Consider the following 22373-nt stretch of genomic DNA (forward strand, 5'->3'; position numbering starts at 1 on the left):
TTCCTTACAGTACTGTTTCTGAGGTTAAAGGTCGACAGATTTAAATAAGTTTTAATTTTTAAAAATTCCTTTCTAATCTACTTTTCCCTCTTGTTATTTCTTATAGTTCCTGATTTGACATCAGCATTGAATTCACACAGTCCAATCCACCATCCTTCTCAGACCTTCTGTTTATTTCTCATTCCTTTAATCTCATTGATGATTGTTTGACCTGTTGTCCACCAGGGTCCCAGGTGCCCTGTTACCCTCACTGCACTGTTATCAGTTACACTCCCAACAAAACTGTGGGCAAACATTTTTAAAACCATGCATGAACAAGTCTAACTAATGGGGCATGCCAAGAAACATCATCTCAAGCAAAGTCTGCCCCCATTATGACCTTCCAAAAGGCCCTCTTTCTGAGAGCTAAGTCACAGCACATCAAAGTCACAGAGACTTTGCCTGGGATTTTCCAGTCCCGCCCTTGGCCAGGATCTTCCGGTGCCACCAAAAGTCAATGGAGTTTTGACTAGTTCTCTTAATTTTCCGTTCCACCGCACAATGGGTGCCTGTACTTTAAATTTCAGATGAGTTTCTGAGTCAGGTGTTTGTGGGTTCAAGCCCAGGACTTGATCGTATAAACTAGGTTGACAAGAGAATTCTGCAGTGTCCAAGGTGCCATTTTTTGATTAAACTGAGATCCTGGCTACTTGTTAACACAAACGTAAAGAGAGGAGTTCTCGGATTCTCCACCAGAGGATTTGTCCCTCACCGAACACCACCAAGACAGATTAACTAGTTATTCATTTAATTGCTGTTGGTCAACCTTGCTGTGCACAGGTTGGCTATTACATTTACCTGCATTACACTGATTACAGTTAAAAACTAATTCACTGCCCTGGGATGTCTTGAGGAGAGGTTCTTTCTTTTCAGTTTCCTTTTAAAAGCAAAGTTAAAGTTTACATATTTTGAGGTTATTCAAGTGACATCACATCTTGTAGTCAAATGAAAAGGGAACTGTAGTTAAGTGCCAAACCAGTTTGTTTTATACCACATGACTGAGAAACAGAAGAATGTTGACTGTACATTTTTGGTGAACAAAGGAACAAATCGTAATTCAGGAAAGTGAAATTATTTAACCTTTTCGCCTTTCTGAAAGTGTGCCCATCAGGTTGTCGCCAGGAAGCAGAGCCAGGTGAAATGTATGTTTTGTAAGTCATGCTACAGCTATTGCTAAACAGCATATGAATCTCAACGCAGATACAAAGTTGATAAAAACACTATATTCTCAGAAACTTCTTTAAAACATTCTCTGACAACCTTTATGTAACTATATTACAGGTTTGCTGACTGCCATTAAACCCCTTGGCTGGAGTGCCCGATTGAAGTCTCAGTGACCATTACTTTAGGTTTTCATTTAAAAGGGAAAGATTTGCATTTATGTAGTACCTTTGATGACCTCAGGATGCCTTAAATCATTTTACAGCCAACATTTGGAATGTTGTCACTGGTGTAAATTAGGAAACACAGCAGCTGATTTTCCACAACAAGCTCCTACATACAGCAATAAGGTAACAGACAGATCAGATGATGAGTTGAGCGATAAGTATTGGCCAGAAATACCAGGGAGAATTCTGCATGGACCAACTTATGTCTACCTGAGAGGACAGAGAAGGCTTTGGTTTTTGTTTCATCTGAAAGAAGACACCTCTGACAGTGCAGCATTCCCTTAGTACTGCAGTGATTGGCAGTTGAGACTTTGTGTTCAAGTGTCTGGAATGGGGCTTGAACCCACACCTTCCAGCTCAGATTGGAGTGCAATCACTGAGCTATGGCTTAAACCTATAGGAAAGAGCTGCCTCAGATTTCGGAGCTCTAGTAATTAAAACTCTTTTCATCTTTAATGCATCATAAGTAGCAGGAACAACAGCTGCTTTTTTAATGATGTGTCAAAACGAGCTTGCCAATTGCCTTAATAAAACAACATATGGGGGTGGAAAGAGAGATGGTTCTGGATTAAAACGAGTACTTGGGAAATAAGCATATATTCCAATACTACAGTTCCTATCTCAGCTTTGGTAGTGATTATGACCAGCTAATCAATTTCCCATGACCACAGACATCAAAATCTTCAGTTTGAATGGGTAATAAAGGCATTTTGCTGTGCCTCAGCCCACAATGGACTTTATGGACATGCAAGGGAAATATTGATACATTTATCATCTAAATCTTTGGGGCGCTACGAAGTATTCATGGCTCCATGGTCCACAAAGTATTAGGAAGATACCCCTTTTGCAGAGAAAAGCTTCAATGAGATTCAATTGATCAAACTACATTTGGATCAGTGGAAGTATTTTTTCTTTTGACATATGCACATTGCTGTTTTTAGAGTCACAATGCTCAAGGACAGTTTCTCACTCGTGTTTATTTCTCTAAAAAGCTGTTCAGATTTAATCCTTGGCAGATATCCATTATGCCTATAGGCAGGAACTCATGAAAGTGCATCAAAGGGCATTTGTATTACACAACAACACAGCTGAAATGACAAATCACTGATGCAGTCAATAGAAGTTAATATAGGCCCTGATGTATATTCAGCAGTTTCGCTCTTTTCAACGCCACTAAATTAAATCTCCTGTTTATGATATTTAAAAATATAAGGAAAATCTATTTACAAACACAGAAAAGAACAGGAAAATGATACATTTTAATTGCCATTCACTTTTTGACAGAGGTAACTGGTTCATACTGGCACTTGAGACTTTCCTCTCAGTGCAAGTAGGAATCAACGTTCTCTGTATTTTTTCGAGTGCGCAGGTGATTGCTTTATGTGAACAGCCCCTTTATTTAATTTTTTTGCACGGGAACTTTCAGATTGCTGCACGTGTTTGCAGATTAGAGAGGGAATATTGGTAGGAATTCTACTGGGACCCTACCAGGCTGAACTCGGAAAATTTGACAGGGTCAGTGGTAGGTCAAACAGGCAGGTTGAATTTATGCTGGGTTTCTACTGAAGCAGAAAATCCTGTTTTAAGTGCTGTAAGAGAACTAATGACATGATGAACTACTGCTTTGGGAACGTAAGTCAATTGTGGGAAAGGTACCATTGTATATCTGAGTACTACCATAGTCAACAACGAAAACCTTGCAAATACTTTCTAGCACTTGTCTCATCTGAAAGCCAACTTAAGTAAACACACAAAGACAAAGACAACTCCTAATTTCACGTGTTTTATTATGTTTGAAGAGTATTTACAATTCTTTAAGTCAATGAACCTAAAAACATAAAAATAGAATTTTTTCCAGCTTACAAAAGAAATATATTAGGCAACTTCTGATGTGCGCATTAAAGCCTGGAAATATGTACAATTATGAATATGGAAATAACATAAGTACCATCAGACTTGTTGGTAGTGTAATGAATCCTAAAGTAGTTTGAAAAAAATTATTTATTCAAGGCTTGCAGCTTGTTCTTTCGTTCATATAAACACCTGATTTATATCACTGTGATAGTTGTATGGTTACTGATTTGTAACCATTTTTCTGTGTTCTGCACTAAAAGGATATTCTTTAAACAATTATAGATGGAATCCAGTTTGTGCAATTGATTTCAGTGTGTTTTGTAAAAAGTACAAAGTTAGTTTATAACAGATACAATAGTTTTGCTTGTTCAGTGAATTGCCTAAAAATAAACTAAAAATGAAATTATATTTTTACACCGCAACAATAATAAATATACATTAAAGCCCTTTGGACAGTACATTATAGGAGTGTAGAATGAAGTCGCAAGATTGTTCATACTTTTGAATATTCAATCATAACAATTCTTAATTGAGCTTAATAGGAAAGCATGGCTTCTGAATTGTTCCAGCTGCCTCCAATTCAGTGGAATTATGAACAGTTAGCACTGAATGTGCCCAGCAGGCATATCTGCAGAAACAAGTCTGCATTTTAGATTTCATCATTTTCTTTTTCAGTTGAAATGAAGTCTTCACGTTTTATCCAAATTACTTCTGCTGCATTATTTTCCACTACACCATTAGCTCCTGCTGCAACTTTTTGCTTTGTAGTAAATGCCACTTTTGATGGTGATTTTTCTGGTGTTCTATGCATGGCTAGTTTTCCATTCTCACAAAGACCATCTTTTGTGAAACTCATTGCTTTTAACTGCTCTTGTAACTCTTTTGAGAGTGTTGAACTTTTTACTGACTGGCAATATTCATCATCATCACTTAGAATATCAGTCTCTTTGACATCTTCCTGTTCTTCATACTTACCAAGATCAAACTGCTCCTCCACCCAACGATCAGTATCATTACAGGTCAGTGGTGACTGTGAAGATTCATTACCTTGACTATGTCCAAATAGATCATCTGCATCAATAGTGAATCTGTTCCTGGATAGTCTCTTTTTGCCTAAGCTTCTGCAGGGAACTGAAACTTAGGGAGGGACAAAGACACACGGAATTAGATCTTGCAACACCTTGCCAGGAGCAAAGTCAAAATGTGCCAATAATCTAATAGACAAGTCATAGATGTGAATATAATCACAAACAAACCTAGATTTACCGTTGACAATTTTGCTGCATGACTGTTTAACACATTTGCACAACATTCTTTTATTTGTTATTTTACAGCAATGTTAGCCCATGTAAAATAAATTGATTAATAACTGCATAAACATAGTAACCAGAAGGACACCACTTTAAACATTCCCTCAGTCACATCTCCAAAGTCATTTTTAGCCTATAGTTTTAAACAAGAATTAGATAATGTGACAATATTATTTCTTAATATATTTCATAGAAAACAATGTGCTATAATTACTGAACAGAAGAGAAAGGGTGATAGTACACCGGAGTGAAAGTGAGCCATACTAGAGTGACACACACGTAGAATTTGCACATGATTTTCCAGTCTCTTGCCATAACTTTGGCAGAAAATCATTGTAAACCCCAGTGAGAGAACATAAACAGGTGCTTGCACCCTTTGTCCTTGATTATGGCAAGACACTGGGGAAACTATGTCTAGAAATTCTCTCTCAATATTTAGCCACCCAAACACCATTTATTTTTCCTACTGCTTTGAAAAGTTACTTCATTTTGTACAATCATAAACAGTTATTGAAAATATAGAATACTAATAGATTAATGCTTAGGGATGTATTGCTGAAAAAAGGGACTTTTTTTGTTAAAGGTTTTTGTCTTGCACTCATCAGGACAATTCACAAGAAAATACCAATGTCGCAGGAAACAACATATTTATAGCATGTTGTTTCCTATGACATTGGTATTTTCTTGCTATTTGTCCTGATGAGTGCAAGACAAAAAGCTTTGACAAAAAAAGCCTCTTTTTTCAGCAATACTCAAGTTCTGTACTGCCAAAGGGCTTAGGTGTGTTTAAAAATTAAGTAGCATTGATAACTAAGAGTAAAATCTTGAGAAATTAGATAAGAACATAAGAAATACGAGCAGGAAAAGGCCATACTGCCCATCAAATCTGCTTCGCCATTGATCATGACTGATCTTTGACCCTAATTCCACTTTCATGCCCGATCGGCATATCCTCTTGTTTGTTCTAGGGTCCAAAAGATCTCTTGAAAATATATTCTATTTTAAAATAAACACTCCATTTATCTAATAGATAAAAATTGTTACGTATAGATTATAATCTTGTGATAAATCAGACAATTATCTGCCATTTGACTTTTCCCATAAGGGTTCATATTTCCAATCACACCAACTATTAAGTTTTATCATCCATATCCTGAACTTGTACAATTGCTGCAATTTTTGAACCAACCCACATACACCACTGAGTTTAGACCTCGACTTTTGCTGACAAGTTCTACAATTTGCATTTTAATCTGGATAATGTGTGTGTTTTTTAAACATCTGGGAAGAAATGTCTCAATATAACATTGAGAAAGATAAAACTGGGACAAAACTATCTTGATTTCTGTAAAACTGGTTTCATTGTTCAGAAACAAAGAAGCATTGAAAAGTACTTTCACAAAAATGGAATTACACACTGACACAAGACAGGAACATTTTATAACATGTTGCAGTTTGAACAATACCTTTGATACAGCTCTGAGCCCTAGAACTCTTACCAGCTCGATTCACAACTGGCCTTGCTCCTTTCAGTGCACATAGCCGCTTTCCTCCAAAAGGCATGTATTGCTGGGATTGTGGCAAACTTTCAGTTTTTAGAAGCTGCCTTCGATGTTTATCACGTAGTATAGACTGAATTGCCTTGATAAAATCCCGTTTGCCCTCAGGAGTACTGAAAATTTCCAGAAAGGTGCAATTTATAGGAAGACATTTTTAAAAATATTTAAACAATAAAATTCTATACATTTGATAATGAAATCAGGCAATAGTAACAACAAACTACCTGCTACAGAAGTGAAAGGTTGTCTCTGGTCTTCCTTCTGATTCAGATTTTGTGTGAACAATTTCAAAGACACAGTCAGTCTCTGCATCTACAGACAAAAGCACATAAAAGCAATGGATTATGAATTGTGGCTTCGGGAGGTGGAGATTGGGTTCATATAACTATAGGGCCACCTAGTGATACAAGGACAAGATCAATGCACCTTTAAGTAGCAAAGACAATGACATTCATTCAACTCAAATCTTGCTTATAGACATTAGCAATAATTCCTCAGCTTGCTGCTGTGTCTGTAATTTTAGTATCTGACAGCCAGCTGAATTTCTAAATCAGTTTGTGTCATAAATATGGAATTTGGTCACAAAAATCAATGATATGGTGTCAAACTATAGAAAAAGAAAAGGATAGTTATTTACTTCAATTAAAGTTCAGCCTCATTCAACAGGATATTGCTCACCATCTAACTAAGGAAGGCAGAGGGCGTGGAAAAGTAATTCCAGTGTATACAGGTTAAGTTGACCTTCATCCTCCTCTCTACATGAACACAGCCTCAGTCCAAGATTCACCCTCAGTTTCTTCCCTGGAGGAAACAGCAGGACAATGACTGCTTTTTGCATTCATGTAGAGCCTTTAATGTAGTGTACCTCCCAGGATCTTTCACTAAGCAGAATTGCTGAGTAGTAATGGTGCTCGGAGACATGGCCAAGATTATGGGTCAGATATTTTCAAGGAGGGAAGAAAGTAACAAGGCAAGTGGTTCAGGGAAGAACTCCACAGGGTACAGCCAAAACAGTTGAAAGAATCTGTTATGGATGGCGGATCAGATGGAGGGGGCATGCACAGATAGCTAGAGTTGGAGGCCTGAAGCAGAAGGCTGGTTATAGGAATGGAGAAAGCTGTAGAGCTAGGGCTGGTTGAAGGATTTGTGAAAAAGACAAAGGTTTTGAAGTTGATTGGAGCACAAGCAGCCAATGATCTAATCACAAACGAAACACACAGGTCAAGTCTCTCCCAAACCCCCAGATTAATTTCATAAAGTAGATGCAGATGGGTATGATTTTATGAAATGAAACATCATGTTTATGAGTAGCCAGTTTCACCTGCTTCTTTCATCTATTAGCTTTGATGTCTGTAGGAGTTGCAGATAGCACTTGATGCAGACTGTATTTATGATTTTAGTATGGGTAGTGGTATTAGAAAGAGCAGCAACAGCAATAGGGTTAAAGCAGTGAAATTGGGTTTGATCAGAGGTAATTTGTGGACGTGAGAAAATGTTAGTCCTGTTATGACTGTTAATTTCTACTTGACAGAAATAATATTTATCTAAAATTATTTGGGTGGGAGTGTGGTTAATGAATCTTGGTGGGTTTATTGCCTGAACTATGAACAGAATAATTCTTGACAGCACACTGCCACCAGGGGGTGGGCTTGGAATTCTTTTCAAAATATGAAACAAACCCGTTTTAATAGACCAAATTATTGCTGGGCAGCTCAGGACCAACAATTGGACTTCAAAAGCAGATCAGTTGTTGGTTTAGACCTTATGACGGCAGCAACTTTGGTTTCCATGTTTCTATTTAAAGTCTAATATGAGGTTAAGTGTTAGGCTGCCACTTTCAAAAGTAAGAAAGGTAGAGCCAGTACCTGAAGTAATCTTGAGCTCTCTGTTTAATATCTTGTGGCCTTATGCTATTGTTATCTAAATATCAAGGCAGTAAAACAGTCTCAAGGATGTGGGGAGTGAGAATTCCTTTATGAAAATACCTAAAATATGACAGCAGAATCATAGTGCAGAAGAGGCCCTTCGGCCCTTCGAGTCTGCACCAACACATGAGTAACACCTGACCTACCTTCCTAATCCCATTTACCAGCACTTGGCCCATAGCCTTGAATGTTATGACATGCCAAGTGCTCATCCAGGTACTTTTTAAAGGATGTGAGGCAACCCGCCTCCACCACCCTCCCAGGCAGCACATTCCAGACCGTCACCACCCTCTGGGTAAAAAGGTTTTTCCTCACATCCCCCCTAAACATCCTGCCCCTCACCTTGAACTTATGCCTTTATAGCATAAACTATCAGGAGCAAAAGGACCCCAAAACGTGACAAGGTAGCCTCAAGGAATTGAATTATTTGATGTTTCCACTTTCTTTCTACAGTTCATGTTGAATTCATTCATCTGAGAAGCCATATCTGAGCAACATACCTTTACAAATGTATCTTCAATGAAGATAGGTGGTGAACTATGTAGGGATGAATAGATTTCTCAATGTTTTTCTTCCCTAGATGAAGGCTTTGTTACCACAATCTAGCTGAAAACTTGTAAAACTTACCTAACTGGAAGCACGCAATCTTAAATGCCAAGCAAAATTGATATTTGAACATCGGTTCACACCACAATGGTTCAGCACAACACTGTTACAGCTTAAAGCTTGTTAGTGTTTCATCTATTTTATTTTGTAGGTATTAACACAAAATACTATTTCCATACCTGTGGTGGTAACTGATCGAATCTGTAAGGCTTGAGTTGGAATCATATGACGAAATCTGAATGGATCCCGGTCATCTGAGACAGATACTCTCTGAGAAATGTTTCCCTATTACATAGGGAAAGATGACATTTTATGCTGAAATTTTACTAGAAGCAAGCAATGTTAGAAAAGCAAATGTGCTTAATTGAATGTTTTTTAATAACTGCTCCAAGTGATGATTTAAATAACAGATGCTAAAGTAAAAGTTAGCAACTAGCCAAAGCTGAGTAACTTAACAAAAACAGATTTGCATGAAAAGGTTCCAATAGCTGTACTAATGACATTGTCTAAAAAAAATTTTAAAAAACAAAGCAGGCAAGGGTAGCTATAACTATAGAATTTCTCAGTTTACACATTTTCAATTTTTCCTTCTCTTCTGATCACAATTTCTAGTACTTTTCATCATTCAATATCAGAGGGCATGCTTTGTGCTGCAAAGATACTGCATATCATGCATCAACATAAAACCAAGCTCTGAGCCACACCGATAAAAGACATGGAGGCCCTGCCAAGCTTTCATCAATTTGGACCTTTTCTAATTGTGTAATGACCAACAGGAAAACATTTCAGAAATATTCTCACCCAAATTATATTAGAACTAAAAATCAATTTAACATCTCTCCCTTCCCATTATTAACAAAGGGCAGAATCGTCCCAGATTTGCGGTAGTGGGCATGGAAAAAAGACATTTTACCCACCGACCGCAATAGCAGGTTTTCATGCCATATCATCCACTTCCCACCTCATTAATTATGCAACCACAGGAAATACGCCGTCTCACTGGAAGAAGGCCTCAGATTTGCCCACAACGCCATTACCTCACCGCTTCCTCACACTGGGTGCCACATTTAAACTGCAGCCGTGCAAACACTCCTCAATATTGCAGCCCAGGACTGCTCCAGTGAAGACGTGGCTCCAAAAGCCAAAATGAGCGCAGCCCCCCGATTCAGTGACGCATCCCTGGGACATCATCCCTGCGATGCCACGGAGGACCGCCGCGATGTCCTCTACTCCTGTTCTCGCCGCAGGAGGCATATCAGTCTCACCACTCCACTTGGGAGGCAATGGCAAAGGTGGTCAGTTTCAACGCTGCACACAAGAGGTTGGCCATCCAGTGCAGAAAACAAATGAATGATCTCATCTGTGCTGCTAGGGCAAGGCTACCGTCTCATCACTCTAAACTCAAGGCCATCACATTCACTGGCATCTCACTCACTGCCAGCTCAAGAGACATCACCACTCTCTTTCTCAAACACCCTCACATCGCCACCTGGCCTCATCTCCTCTGGAGGCTGCCACCTCAGTCACTATCTTGAGGCCAATTGTACAGATCAACATGAGCCCCCACACACACCTTTGGGTACTCCTCTTCCCCAATACAGCTTTCATCCGCAGCCTCTCCCCTTGCCTGAAGCTACTTTTCCCCCTTCCCCTAGTAAGCCCTAGCCCTGCAGCATTGAAATGCCACTCCTGCCTTATGGCTGGTTCAGTAGGTAGGGACCTGCCCATGAGCACCCCTAAAAGTGATATGGTGTTGCCTGCGAAGCCTGGCGCTGATGACCATGAGTGCTGCCCGAAGCAAGGTAGGCAAATAAACCTCAAAGTACCGAGCGAAGTGCAGGTCGCCAGGTGCACATTGCTTACGTACCGTTGTCGGCGTGATTGGTGCCCAGGTAATCCAGCGCTGGAGCATTATTTGGGTTTATAATGAGATGCTAAAGTATTGAAATTAGGTTCCCAACATGCAGCGGCAATCGCAAACGCAAACTGGTTCACACATTGCCTGCTCACACCCACCATGACGCCCACTGCCTATGGGACCGTAAACATTACTCAAAAAATGGTTTTGAGCACATAAAGCTGCAGCTCATGCTGTATCCTCAGAAATGAAAATAGGTTGGCCTTCATACTCTCCTTTATGGCACAAATAATTTGCCTGCACAACATTCCTTAAGTACTAAAAGTCTAAGTTGCAAACTGGGTGATGTGATTGTAATTGCCTTCTTTATTCAAACAAAGTAGCAATTTAAAAAGTCTGTTATTAACAAACTTCACATTGTATACCAAGGGTGTATACAGAAGCTTGCCATATCAGAAAAGTAATCCTTTATTGAGGACACAATTAACATTTTTTAAATTAACTGTTCTTTTCTTCTCACAATTTTGTGGCTCATTTCATACACAACTGGTTTACACAGCTCCTATTTGCAGAGTTTACCAGCCTCATATATGGGTTATTTCGTTGCTTCATGGCCAGATTTACAGGCTTACAAAACCACACATTTGCTCATACCATCTGTGCAAAAGTCATTCTTGACATCCAAAAGTACAGAAATCCTATTCAAAACAATCATTAAACTGCTCTAAAATGAACGTCGGCACTTTCTGATGTTTTGCTAATGTAATTAAACAAACTTTATCAAAGTTAAGTAAAACTGTCTCCGTAAATCACTTGCTGAGATTATTTGACAGACTATTTAGCAGGCAATGGCTGCTGAGGTGAACTAGTTCATTTTAACTTTCAACTAATGTAGCTTGTAGAAGTCATATTCCTATTTAATAGTTTTAGGTATTTACAACATTTTTGTTCTGTGAAATATTTCTAGGCTTAATTGCTATTGAATATAATTCAACTTCAGTTTTTGGCCACTCATTCTTTAGCAAAACACTGGAATGTTGTCTTGCCATAATTTCACTAAAAACATTTCATGCCCTGTTTTACAAAACCAAAATAAAAATGCTTATATATATATATATATATATAATTATTTTTAAGTATTTAATAATTAAGTATAACAAATAGAAACTTCTATACCTCATAAAACTAAGTGTGTATTGTAATTTAGAATAGAGAACTTACCAGTTTCCTTTTCTGTTTGAAACCATCTTTATATACAAGAACAATTGCAGTTTTGAACACTAGAAAACAAAGTAAAGTAAATATCACTGAAAGAGAAGTTGTAGAACTACAAAATCTTGTACATTGAAATTCTTTTGCTGCATTTAGTCTGTCAGTTCTGCATCAATGCAAAGTGGTTTTGAGCTTATATCATGGTAAAATTGGCAGACTAATGCAGCAGATTGCTGAGCATACTAGATTCATGAGGTGTCAGACCCCTTTCAGATGGCTATTTCACACTGGTCTAAGTTCCCAAGAATACGGTGTAATTATAGCCATTTATACTGAATTGCATTTCTGAAGCCCAAACACAATAAACCTTTAAATTGCAACATACCAAATGCTGCTAACTCAGGGTCTTTTTTACACTTCCCAAAAGATGCAGGTGGATTGAGCCAAGTGACCGTAGAATGGAAAAGAAGGTCTCCCATTGAAAGATCCACAACCTGTAAATAAAGAAGATACCACACTTATTTATAACATATGGTATATATTTATGCATGCAAACACACACTCACTGATCTTACAAAGGGCTGTGATTCCCGCAAGTTTTTGTAACCACATTAGTTTTCTATTTGGAAAGTAGGGCAATTAAACCTATGATTGCCATCACAGATGCCTTAAATTTTTATTTCTTAACTAACCCTGTATGAAGCTACATTAAACAGTATAGGTTGATATTTTCCAGATTGTTTTGTATTTTTAGGCACTTTTCCAAAGAAAATACAAACTTGTTAAAAATTTACAAAGATCCAGAATTTGCTGAAAAATTACCAGCATCTGAAAGACGCACAGTTATTAATGCACAAATTAATCAGCAGAATGCAGTGAGGAAAACATACTCTGTAAACTGCAAACTACCACAAGTTGCAGGCTATTTGTACCACTCCAAATAGCTTTGTGGAAATGGCATCTTGCACACAACCTTCCCATGTTCAGGAAGTTGCTGCATTTCCACATTGACTATGCATTAAACTTGCCATGGAAAGTTAAATCAAGTAATTAAATCTTAAGTACCCTTTTAACAACACGATACCTGTTAACGATTGCTAATCAATCTCTCTTGCACAAGGGGTGCACAATTAGAAGTATAGAATATCATTCCTTCACTAGTGATTCATTGTTGGAGATCTTAAAAATGTCAAATTTTATTTTTTCTTTAAATTTCTTGCTTTTCCTCTGTCTTTTTCTTTCCCTTAATCCAATCTATCTTCTCGTTTCTTTATTTCTCTTTCTGTATCTTAAGTTACATTCACCCTCCTCCTCTGTCCTTCTTCTGTTTATTTCTCAAATTTAAAATTCATTGATCGTTCCATTGTTCACCAAAGTTCAAGTTGCCCTGTTGCCCTCATTCCACCAACCTTGTAGACAATCATTTTTTGAGCTGAAGGGTTTAGGAACAAGTCAAACTAACAGGGCAAGTCATAAGATGCCTCACTCCAGCAAATTTTGGGTCATCGGTAAGCTTACTTACCCAGCCTGCTCTCTTTATTCCTCTGTGAAGCGCTTGGGAATTTTTGTACATAAAGGTGCTAAATAATTGCAAGCTGATGCTTTTTGTATGGAGAGGATGAGCAAGAGCAATTAAAAGCAATTAGCTTAACTAGGGGGCCATGGAGACGACAGTTGTATTAAATGTTTATCGCTGGGGATCTGGCATTACCAGACCAGATCAACTATTCTTTTATAAAGACCACATTAGTTTAGTTGAATTTTTGTTTCACAATATTTTGGAATAATAAACATCTCAATTAATTGCAGTCAATTAAAAGTGTAACAATGGTTTGCCATCAACCTTTGACCATTTTGACTCAGTTCAACTCGCCAGTAGTGGTGTAGGTGAAGGAAAGTAACAGGTTTTCATTTTTGAATTACAAATTTGTTTCAATTAACTTTTTCTGTTAGGCTGTGTTTGCCACCACCGCAACTGCAGGGGGCACACTCACTGCACATGCAATCGCAGTGCCTGTGACGTCGCTGCTAATGACACTGCAGGTTGGTGCCAGCATTAAAGAGCACTATTCAGGATGCCTGCCTACTGCTGCCCCACTCCCAAACCCTTTGCTGCCTCATTCGCCGCCCCCCTCGCTGCCCCACATCCTGTTCCCAACACTTGAGCACTCACTGCCCTGCTCCCCAAGCGAAGCAGTGAGCGGAGCGGCGAGCGAAGCAGCAAGCGGGCAGCAAATGAAGCGGCAGCAAGCAAGAAACAGCAAGGGGGTGGCAATCAAAGTGGCAAGCGTGGCAGCAAAGGGGGTGGCAAGCAGAGCAGCGAAAGGGGGCAGTAAGCGAAGTGGCGAGCTAGAGGCAGCAAGTGAGGGTGACGATTGACGCGACAAGTGGGGCAACAAGGAGAGGTGGACTTCCTGTCCCAGGACAGGCTGACAACGATGACCCCAGCGGCACCGACTTCTGTTCACTGCGGTGGCAGGAGGTATAGTACTTCTGTTATAGTCAGATAGTGCTTTTTATATTTTGTCCAATTTCCAAAGTAGTCCCGTGCATCACCCAACTCCACCCTTGCTTCAGCTCATCTGCTGCTGAAGCCCCCATCCACTTTTTAATGAAGTCCTGGCCAGTCACCCACATACCCTCCATAAACATGAGATCATCCAAAACTCTTCCCACATCCTTAGTTGCGCCAACTCCCGTTCACCCATTATCCCTGTGCTCATTGATCAATGTTGACTCCCAGCTAAGCAACAGCCAATTTTAAAATTCTCACTGTTGTTTACAACTCCTTCCATGGCCTTGCCCCTCCCTATCTCTGTAATCTCTCCAGCGCCCCCCAACCCTCCAAGAGATCTGAGCTCATTTAGTTCTGGCCTCTTGAGCAGTGCCAACTTTATTTGCTCCATCATCAGTGCAGACCTTCCCTTCAGGCGCTTCGATCCTAAGTTCTGGAATTTCCTGCCTAAAACTCTCCACCTCTCTTTCCTCCTTTAAGATGTGCCTTAAAATCTACCTCTTTGATAAAGCTTTTGGCCATCAGCCTTAATATTACCTAATGTGGCTTGTTATCAAATTTTGCTTTAGAATGTCCCTGTGAAGTGCCTTCAGATGTTTTACTACATAAAAAGCACTATGTAAATACTAGTAGCTGCTATTGATGTTGTCTACTTTTCTGTTAAATAATCTTTTAAAAACATTGTTGATATCTGCAGGTTTAATACATTACTTGACATGAGAGCCATTTGATTGCACTTTCCTCTAATTGAACAGAGAATTATCTTGCTTATACTCCTTTACATAGCTCCAGTTTCAGTTAACATAGTATCTCATTATAAATAAAACCAGGGTTAGAGGATTTGCTGAAGACTCTGGTGTAAATAGCTCTCCCACCACTAACTTTCCCAGATAAGCTTGATGATTCCTGGAATATAATAAGGTCAGTTCACTGGCCACTTCCTGGGCAATATGAAGCTAATAAAATTAAATATCTCAAGAATTTTTAACAACTGGAATCAAACTTTTATTTTATAAAAGATAATAAATTAAATAATCTGTTTTATTATAATGAATGTTATAAATTGCACAATCTGACTGTTATGTGCATGTACAAATGCTTAACAGGAACCAAAGTTTTAAGAAGGGATTAAAGGCACATTTTTGTAGAGGGCTATCTAAAGAAAGGTTACGACAAAAGAATGAGTCATATATTAAGGCATTATTAACCTAGTTCTTCAAAAGCAGGTTGCCTCCCGCACAAGAAATAAGGAGAACCAAGAAATAAGAGACTGAAGGAAACACTTCGATGAAACACTTATTTTAATGCGGCAGTACAGATGTCATTTGTGGAAAAGTTTTTTCTATCATTTCAACACAATAAAGAGAAGGGATGAAGATGTCTAGCTTATGTCATTTGGGGCGTTGGCAAGGAATGAAATTATATACAAACTGTGTATGTGTTCCAGGAAGTTAAACTGAATACTTTCCTTACCTCTTTCTTCTCTCCAGTTTGCTCAGATATTAGCTGGTCAAACACAGCACCATATTCTTCATGTAATTTCTGCATTTCGTTTATGTGGCTTGCTACTTTATTCATGGCTTTCATTGCCACTGCAAGTTAAAAAAAAGGATTTTAGTGTGCTTCAAAAGGCAATTTGTGCACTTACTGTTTAGATGTAGCTGTACAAGAAGCAGTGCATTTATTTTCAACAAAACTTTTTTGGCACACAGTAATTGAATTGGATTCACAGAAGGCTTTGTCCCCTGTAGAATAATTTGCTAATAAGAATGCAAGGGATTGCTGGGTGAAAAGATATGCATTGTGGTGTGGTACACAGGCCAGGGATATTGCAGTTTCCATTCCTGACCTCTATAGAGTTAGTCCTTTTGAGTTGGAATAGGGTAGGACACTATAACTAGTCTCAGTATCCAAGGGCTTCTAATTGCCCTTCTCAAAGGCAATAAAGGATGGGCAATAAATGCTGGCCTAGCCAGTGACACCCACATCCCATAAAATGAATAAAACAAAAAGGCCTGGATGCAGAGTAAAAAAGTTCCTGTTAAAAAATAAATCTCATTCGTGATCACTATTGGGGTCCCTTGCTGGAATGGAAATGATTTCAGGGGAAGACAGGACATGCTCCGTTATGATTCCCTTCATCATTGAATAGCCTATTGAATCAAGCCTGGATTTTCTGTGTTGTATCTCGATATTTGGGCAGGCAAGGTGGAAAATGAGTGAGGATCGTTACACTAGATCTCGGCCCATCATCTTGCTACATTTCTGGTGGACAATGAAAGCACCAGTCCTATGGCAAGCATGCACGTGTAAATAATTTGACAATGATGTGGCTACATAGTCCATTTCCCATCGGTGTAGAATTTCAAAAGAACATAGGCAGGTTAGTGGAACAGGAGGACAAGTGACAGATGAAATTTAATGTAGAGGTGTGAAGTGATTCATTTTGGGAGGATGAAGGTAGAAAGACATTATAAAGGGTACAATTCTAAAGGATGTATGTTGAGGAACCTGGGTGTATATGTGCATAAATTATTAAACATGGCAGGACAGGTTGAGAGTGCAGGTAATAAAGCACACAGTATCATGAGCTTTATTAATAGAGGTATTGAATACAAAAGCAAGGAGGTTATGTCAAACCTGTAAAGAACACTAGTTCAACCTCAACTGGAGTACTGCATCCAGTTCAGGGTACCACCCTTTAGGAAGGAGGTAAAGCCATTAGAGAGGCTGCAGAAAAGATTCACGAGAATCATTGGGAAGTTGGGACTGTTTGCCTTGGAAAAGAAATGGTTGAAAGTAGATTTGATAGAGGTATTCAAAATCATGAGGGGTTTGGAGAGAGTAGATAGGGAGATATTGTTCCCATTCGTGAGAGGATCAAGAACAAGAGGGCACAGATTTCAAGTAACTGGCAAAAAAATAACAAAAGCGGCATGAAGAAAAAACTTTTCACACAGTGAGGGGCTAAGGTCTGGAATATACTGCCTTAGAGTTTAGTGGAGACAGCTTCAATTGAGGCATTCAAAAGGGAATTGGATTGTTACCTGAAAAGGAAGAATGTGCAGGGTTATAGGGAGGCGGCTAAGGAATGGCACTTAGTGAATTTCTCATTTGGAGAGCCGATACAGACACAAAGGGCCAGATGGGCTCCTTCTGTACCGTAATAATTCTGGAAATTTTAGGAAATTGTTCCCATCGGTGGAAGGATCGAGAACCAGAGGCTACAGATTTAAGGTAATTGGCAAAAGAAGCAATGGCAACAGGAGAAAAAACCTTTTCACACAGCAAGCTGTTAGGATCTGGAACGTACTGCCTAACAGTGTGGTGGGGGCAGTTTCAATAGAGGCATTCAAGAAGGAATTGGATTATTATCTGAAAAGGAAGAATGCACAGGGTTACAAGGAGAAGGCGGGGTGATTGGCACAATATGAATTGTTCCTTCAGAGAGCTAGCACAGACCGGATGGACCAAATGGCCTCCTCCTATGCTGTAGCTATCTATGGCCACTTCGACAGCACTGATAATCTAGTCTGCATAATGTTGAATGATCAGGGTGGCTAGTTGCTGCAGTAAAAGGTAGAAGTGGATTTAAAAAGCCAAGCAGGTACTTTGTACAGATTTACAGAAAGCTTATTTCAGGAAATTTTAGTGATTTTCTTTAAATTTTTGCTGATGACAGTTACTTTATTATTTTCTTGAATGCTTTTTGTTGCAGAGCTGCCATTTATTTCCTCTTCTCTGTCCATCATACCACACACAGAACATGCAGAGACTGAGGCACTCTTATTTCCCCTTGTCTGAGGAGCAGTACTTACAGAAATAATGCTTTACAGGGTAAGACATGAATGAGTTATGCTAGATTGTAAATCTTATGAAGCTTGAAACAGATGTACAACCCATCTCAGTGCTTTTGATAGACAAATGCCCTGAACTTTTATGCTAGCCAGACTGCCTTTGAGGATATCACTAACATTAATCAATCAACTATGTACTGATATAAAGCAAGTCACAGATGTGGTGCTGCATGAACAAGCCACTTTACCACCTCATGGATAACCTGCAGCAAGGTGACAAGGAAGTGCAATTTTAGAGTAACAAAATCCCCCAAAGTCAAAGGATTCACAGACTGCATGTTAAATGGTTCCAAGACGGATGTTGAAGTATGAAACAAGACACAGATCATTTCCTTCAGAGCGGGTTTATTCCCAGGAGGTAGCATTATAGATCTCTGCCTCCTAACTATCCACCTGCTGTCCCAGCTGACTCTCTTTATATGTGCTCTCAGTCCTTAATGAAACAATGCCCATCATTTGTGTATATTTAACAACATAATCAATGAATCATTAACAGATTCCCCTTTCTTTAAACAAAAGCTTTGTAACATACTTAAATAATTACAAACCAAGAAAGAAAAGGTTTTCCATATTTCTTACAATTCATCATAACACAAGTCCCTCTTCTAGGACTTCCAACAATTTTTTGAAGCAAGCATTCCTCTTTGTAAAACAGCCTGATAATTGATGATTTGTGTTGATCCATTTTATTTTAGAGGTCTCTTTACTCCTTCCAACATTTTCTTTATACTAGCAAGGTCAAATCACAACTTTTTCTCAGTAACACTCTTTGGCGAATGAACATTATCCCAAAGAGAACACATATCCACACAACATTCAATGGGCAAACTTTTCTCGGATTGTCCCTTGTATAGGATAAGAACAATCTCATATTTATCACTTCCACTAGCACCAGTGTTTCTGCAGCTGGGGTACTTTTAACCACATTTATTTTCTTGGCTTCCCAGGCCAAGGGACAACATTTTCCATTTTTACCCACCAAGATGATGATAAACCAGGCTGTATCTGAATACCCATCTGGAAGACTGATGTGGGAAGTATCAGTAAAAAGGATTATTTTCACATTTTTAGGGTCACCCAAAGCTGGAAACTTGAGTATGCATTTCCACGAATTGAATTTCTTTCATGTTTTATTTGCCCTCAGAACCTCCTCACTGTAGTATGTTTCATCATAGTACTAAGTTCCAATATATCATAACTGGCATCAGCTGAGTGCACAGCCAGTTTAACTATCCAATCAAGCTTCTTAACTGCTTCAGCAAACAGACCTAACCAAAAATACCATACCCTCGACGTATCATTCAATCCAAAAATACATTTGTTTAATTCCCACAGCTTCCCTTCTACATCACTCACCTCTTTAGGTGGTTTTGTAAATACTTCTCTTAGAAATTTTTCACCCTGCAAAATGGGGCTTTTATATCGATCGACCTACATTCTCATGAATATGTAGCTAAGAGAGCTAAGAAAATCTTCAAGATCACTTTTTCTGCCATGGGGAGTCCATTCTAACATCTAGGTCATCAATTCCCCTCATCAAAACCCCAACCCACTAGTCTCGCTTTAGTCTTATAAGTCCCATGAGGAAGTGCTTTTTCCGTAAACATCCAACTATGCGATAAGGCTGACTCTCCCCTCTCTGGCACTTCAGGGTAGACACCAAATTCTTTCCAATTATCAAACATTTGTTTTGCTTCTCTTATCGATTTATCTTCTAATTTGTAGTCACCAAAATATCCCGTTCATAAGGGCTTCTACTTCTAGTGGCATTCCTTGATTGTTCTATAGTCCTTATTCTGGTCAAACTGCAGCCTCCACTAACCCCCCTATCTTTTTTGGTCTACTGTTACATGATCTCTCCCTCCCAGAGGTTCTGTTCTAACATATGATCTTTTCCTAGGGTCAGAGTCACTTCCAGATCTACAATGGGATCTTGCATGTGTTTTTGTACTTTCCACATTTTTACCCCATTGTCAGTCCAAAAGTCTTACCTCTTGTCCATCATCTTGAATATTTAGCCAATGTTTGAATTTGCCAATGGCTTGCCCTGCTCTCCCTGCAATGATTGCATCCCCCATTCTCTGGACCCTCTGGTATGCAGGTTACCTTAGCGCTTTTGGTATTTGTCCTTTGATGAAAAAAAAGCCCTATCTTATACATCAGTTTCGCTTTGTCTATTGTCATTCAGCCCCTTATCTACCATATTCTGCTCCTCATAACTGTCAAACTCAAGTATGTGAAGTGCAGGTGCCTCATCACCACCTACTAATTGCTCAGATATTGCAAGTTTATAATCAATCCTGATTAATCTAGATGAACATACCCTAATAGTTTGATTACTATGCTGAAGAATTATTGTCTTCCCATCACACCCTATCACTTTATCCAGACCTTTCCACTCTTCCTGACATTCTCTTTATAGAATATTAAAACCCCAGGATTAAAATTTCTTTCTGACTGTCTTATGCAATGCCTTAAGGCTCACTGAATTTTCTCTAAGACTTCTGCCTTAATGAATGCTCTTCTCCCTGGAGGTAGGGCATTAAAGTGCACAAAAAAGGTGGAACTAATTGTAATCCCTTCCAAGGCTGGGGGATGATCATACATCACAGAAGGTGTTTTTGGATTTCTCCCATAAACCAACTGATACGGAATACAGCCCTCGATCATTTGAAGCAAATTCTTCTTATGGACTGCCCTGTCAGGGCAGATGTTAGTTGACCAACCAAATATAAGCTAAGATCTTGTGGAGCATCTCATCAAACACCACGTGGTTTCTTTCACAAAACCTATTACTGAAGGGGCTTTCAGCTGCAGTGCTCATCACTACAATGTAGAGATTGGGACCTCTGCAATGAATGGTTCACCTCCCGACTCCTCAAAACCTAACCACCAAGACAGGAGCAACATCACTACAAGGAGAAGGCCCACAATCACCTACTCAGTGCAACTAGGGATAGGCTATGTTGGGGAGGCTATATTTATTGCCCTTGTCCCATGAATATAAAGTATCATCTGATACTTGTCATCATACTCCAGAGAAAATCCAGATTCACAGTGCTAGATTGAGAGATCAAGAATGATCATTTGGACAAAATTCTGGAAGATCACTGCAGACCAGGGAACCAAACATTAGTCATCAACTTATGGAGAAAAGGAGATAAAACATGTTGAATCTTCTAATAAACTGAATATTTGGCTGGTCATTCTAAAGTGACAAATGAAAACTGTCTAAAATGTCAGTATACTTACTAAGGAAATATATCTTTTAGCTTCAGTTAATGCTATAAAGTAGTGCAGGGATGTACAATATTTCTGTAGTAACATGAAGTTAAATGGCAATGAAGTAACCTACACTTTTTTTAATTCATCAGATATTAGATTTGATATACAACTGAAAATATTATGACTAACATATCAATGTAATCTCCTGATTTCATATAATGTTAAAAATGAATAAAATATTATGTGAGGCACCATTTCTGAATACATAAAAATCTATCACAAATTCCCATGGCTAACATTTTAACTCCTGAAAACTTTTTTAGATTGATTGATAAGACATGACCATTATTTCTGAAAGTGTGAAAACATTGTGCAGCCTTTGCTTACAAGATCAAAAACATCATACTCTCCTTTCTGCACAGCTTACAGTCTTGTTCAAAACCTTCTTTTTATTGATGGAGAAGAACCGTGGACTCCTTTCACAAAACTATTACTGCACAAGATTTATGTAAGTATTTGTTCAGGAAACATCCAGTTTGACTAAAGCTTTCTGAGCTTGTAATTACTGTATAATTTCTGAGATAAGAAGAAACTTCCACTGACTTATCTTTGGCTTGAGCTAATAATCTTCCAATGATCTTGTCACATTGTTCAATGGAAATCCAATGTCTTTGGGATTTCAGTTATCACATGGCTTACTGCTTGTTTTTGGCCATCTCCAGGATTGGCCACTGACTCCTATCCCAGATACAACGTACCATTGGCTCAGAATGGAGGTTAACCATTGCCCCCCCTCTCATAACCAGCGAGCAGCAGAGTGCCCATTTAGCGCCTACAGTTTGCTGGCTACTTTCAAATGAGATCCAAGCCTGATGATGTCTCGAGCTTCCCAATGCAGGCTTCGGAAGGATGTCACTTTGCACTCATTTCAGACAGGAGTTGAAAACATCCCATTACATTTCTCAATTAACAAAATCTAATTTTTCTAAACTTAAACCTACCTCTAAAACGCAGCATTGGAATCA

General features: G+C 38.9%; 1 protein-coding gene across 8 annotated transcripts in view; it reads right to left on the bottom strand.

The window, feature by feature from the left end:
* Nucleotides 1–3194: 3194 nt before the first annotated feature.
* tiam1a (TIAM Rac1 associated GEF 1a) overlaps nt 3195–22373 on the bottom strand; it is a 303246-nt gene continuing 284067 nt past the window's right edge. For 7 of the 8 annotated variants that reach the window (XM_041211695.1, XM_041211693.1, XM_041211698.1 and 4 more), the window contains 7 exons: nt 15740–15858; nt 12137–12245; nt 11761–11819; nt 8861–8966; nt 6375–6462; nt 6058–6263; nt 3195–4418 (listed from right to left, as the gene is read on the bottom strand). In XM_041211695.1, the coding sequence (XP_041067629.1) occupies nt 3931–4418; nt 6058–6263; nt 6375–6462; nt 8861–8966; nt 11761–11819; nt 12137–12245; nt 15740–15858 (1175 nt within the window). In that variant the 3' untranslated portion in view covers nt 3195–3930. The remainder of the gene's footprint in view (nt 4419–6057; nt 6264–6374; nt 6463–8860; nt 8967–11760; nt 11820–12136; nt 12246–15739; nt 15859–22373) is intronic. The other variant, XM_041211696.1, reaches the window with a different exon arrangement.

The sequence above is a fragment of the Carcharodon carcharias genome, chromosome 18 (genome assembly GCF_017639515.1).
Source record: "Carcharodon carcharias isolate sCarCar2 chromosome 18, sCarCar2.pri, whole genome shotgun sequence".
NCBI lineage: Eukaryota > Metazoa > Chordata > Chondrichthyes > Lamniformes > Lamnidae > Carcharodon > Carcharodon carcharias.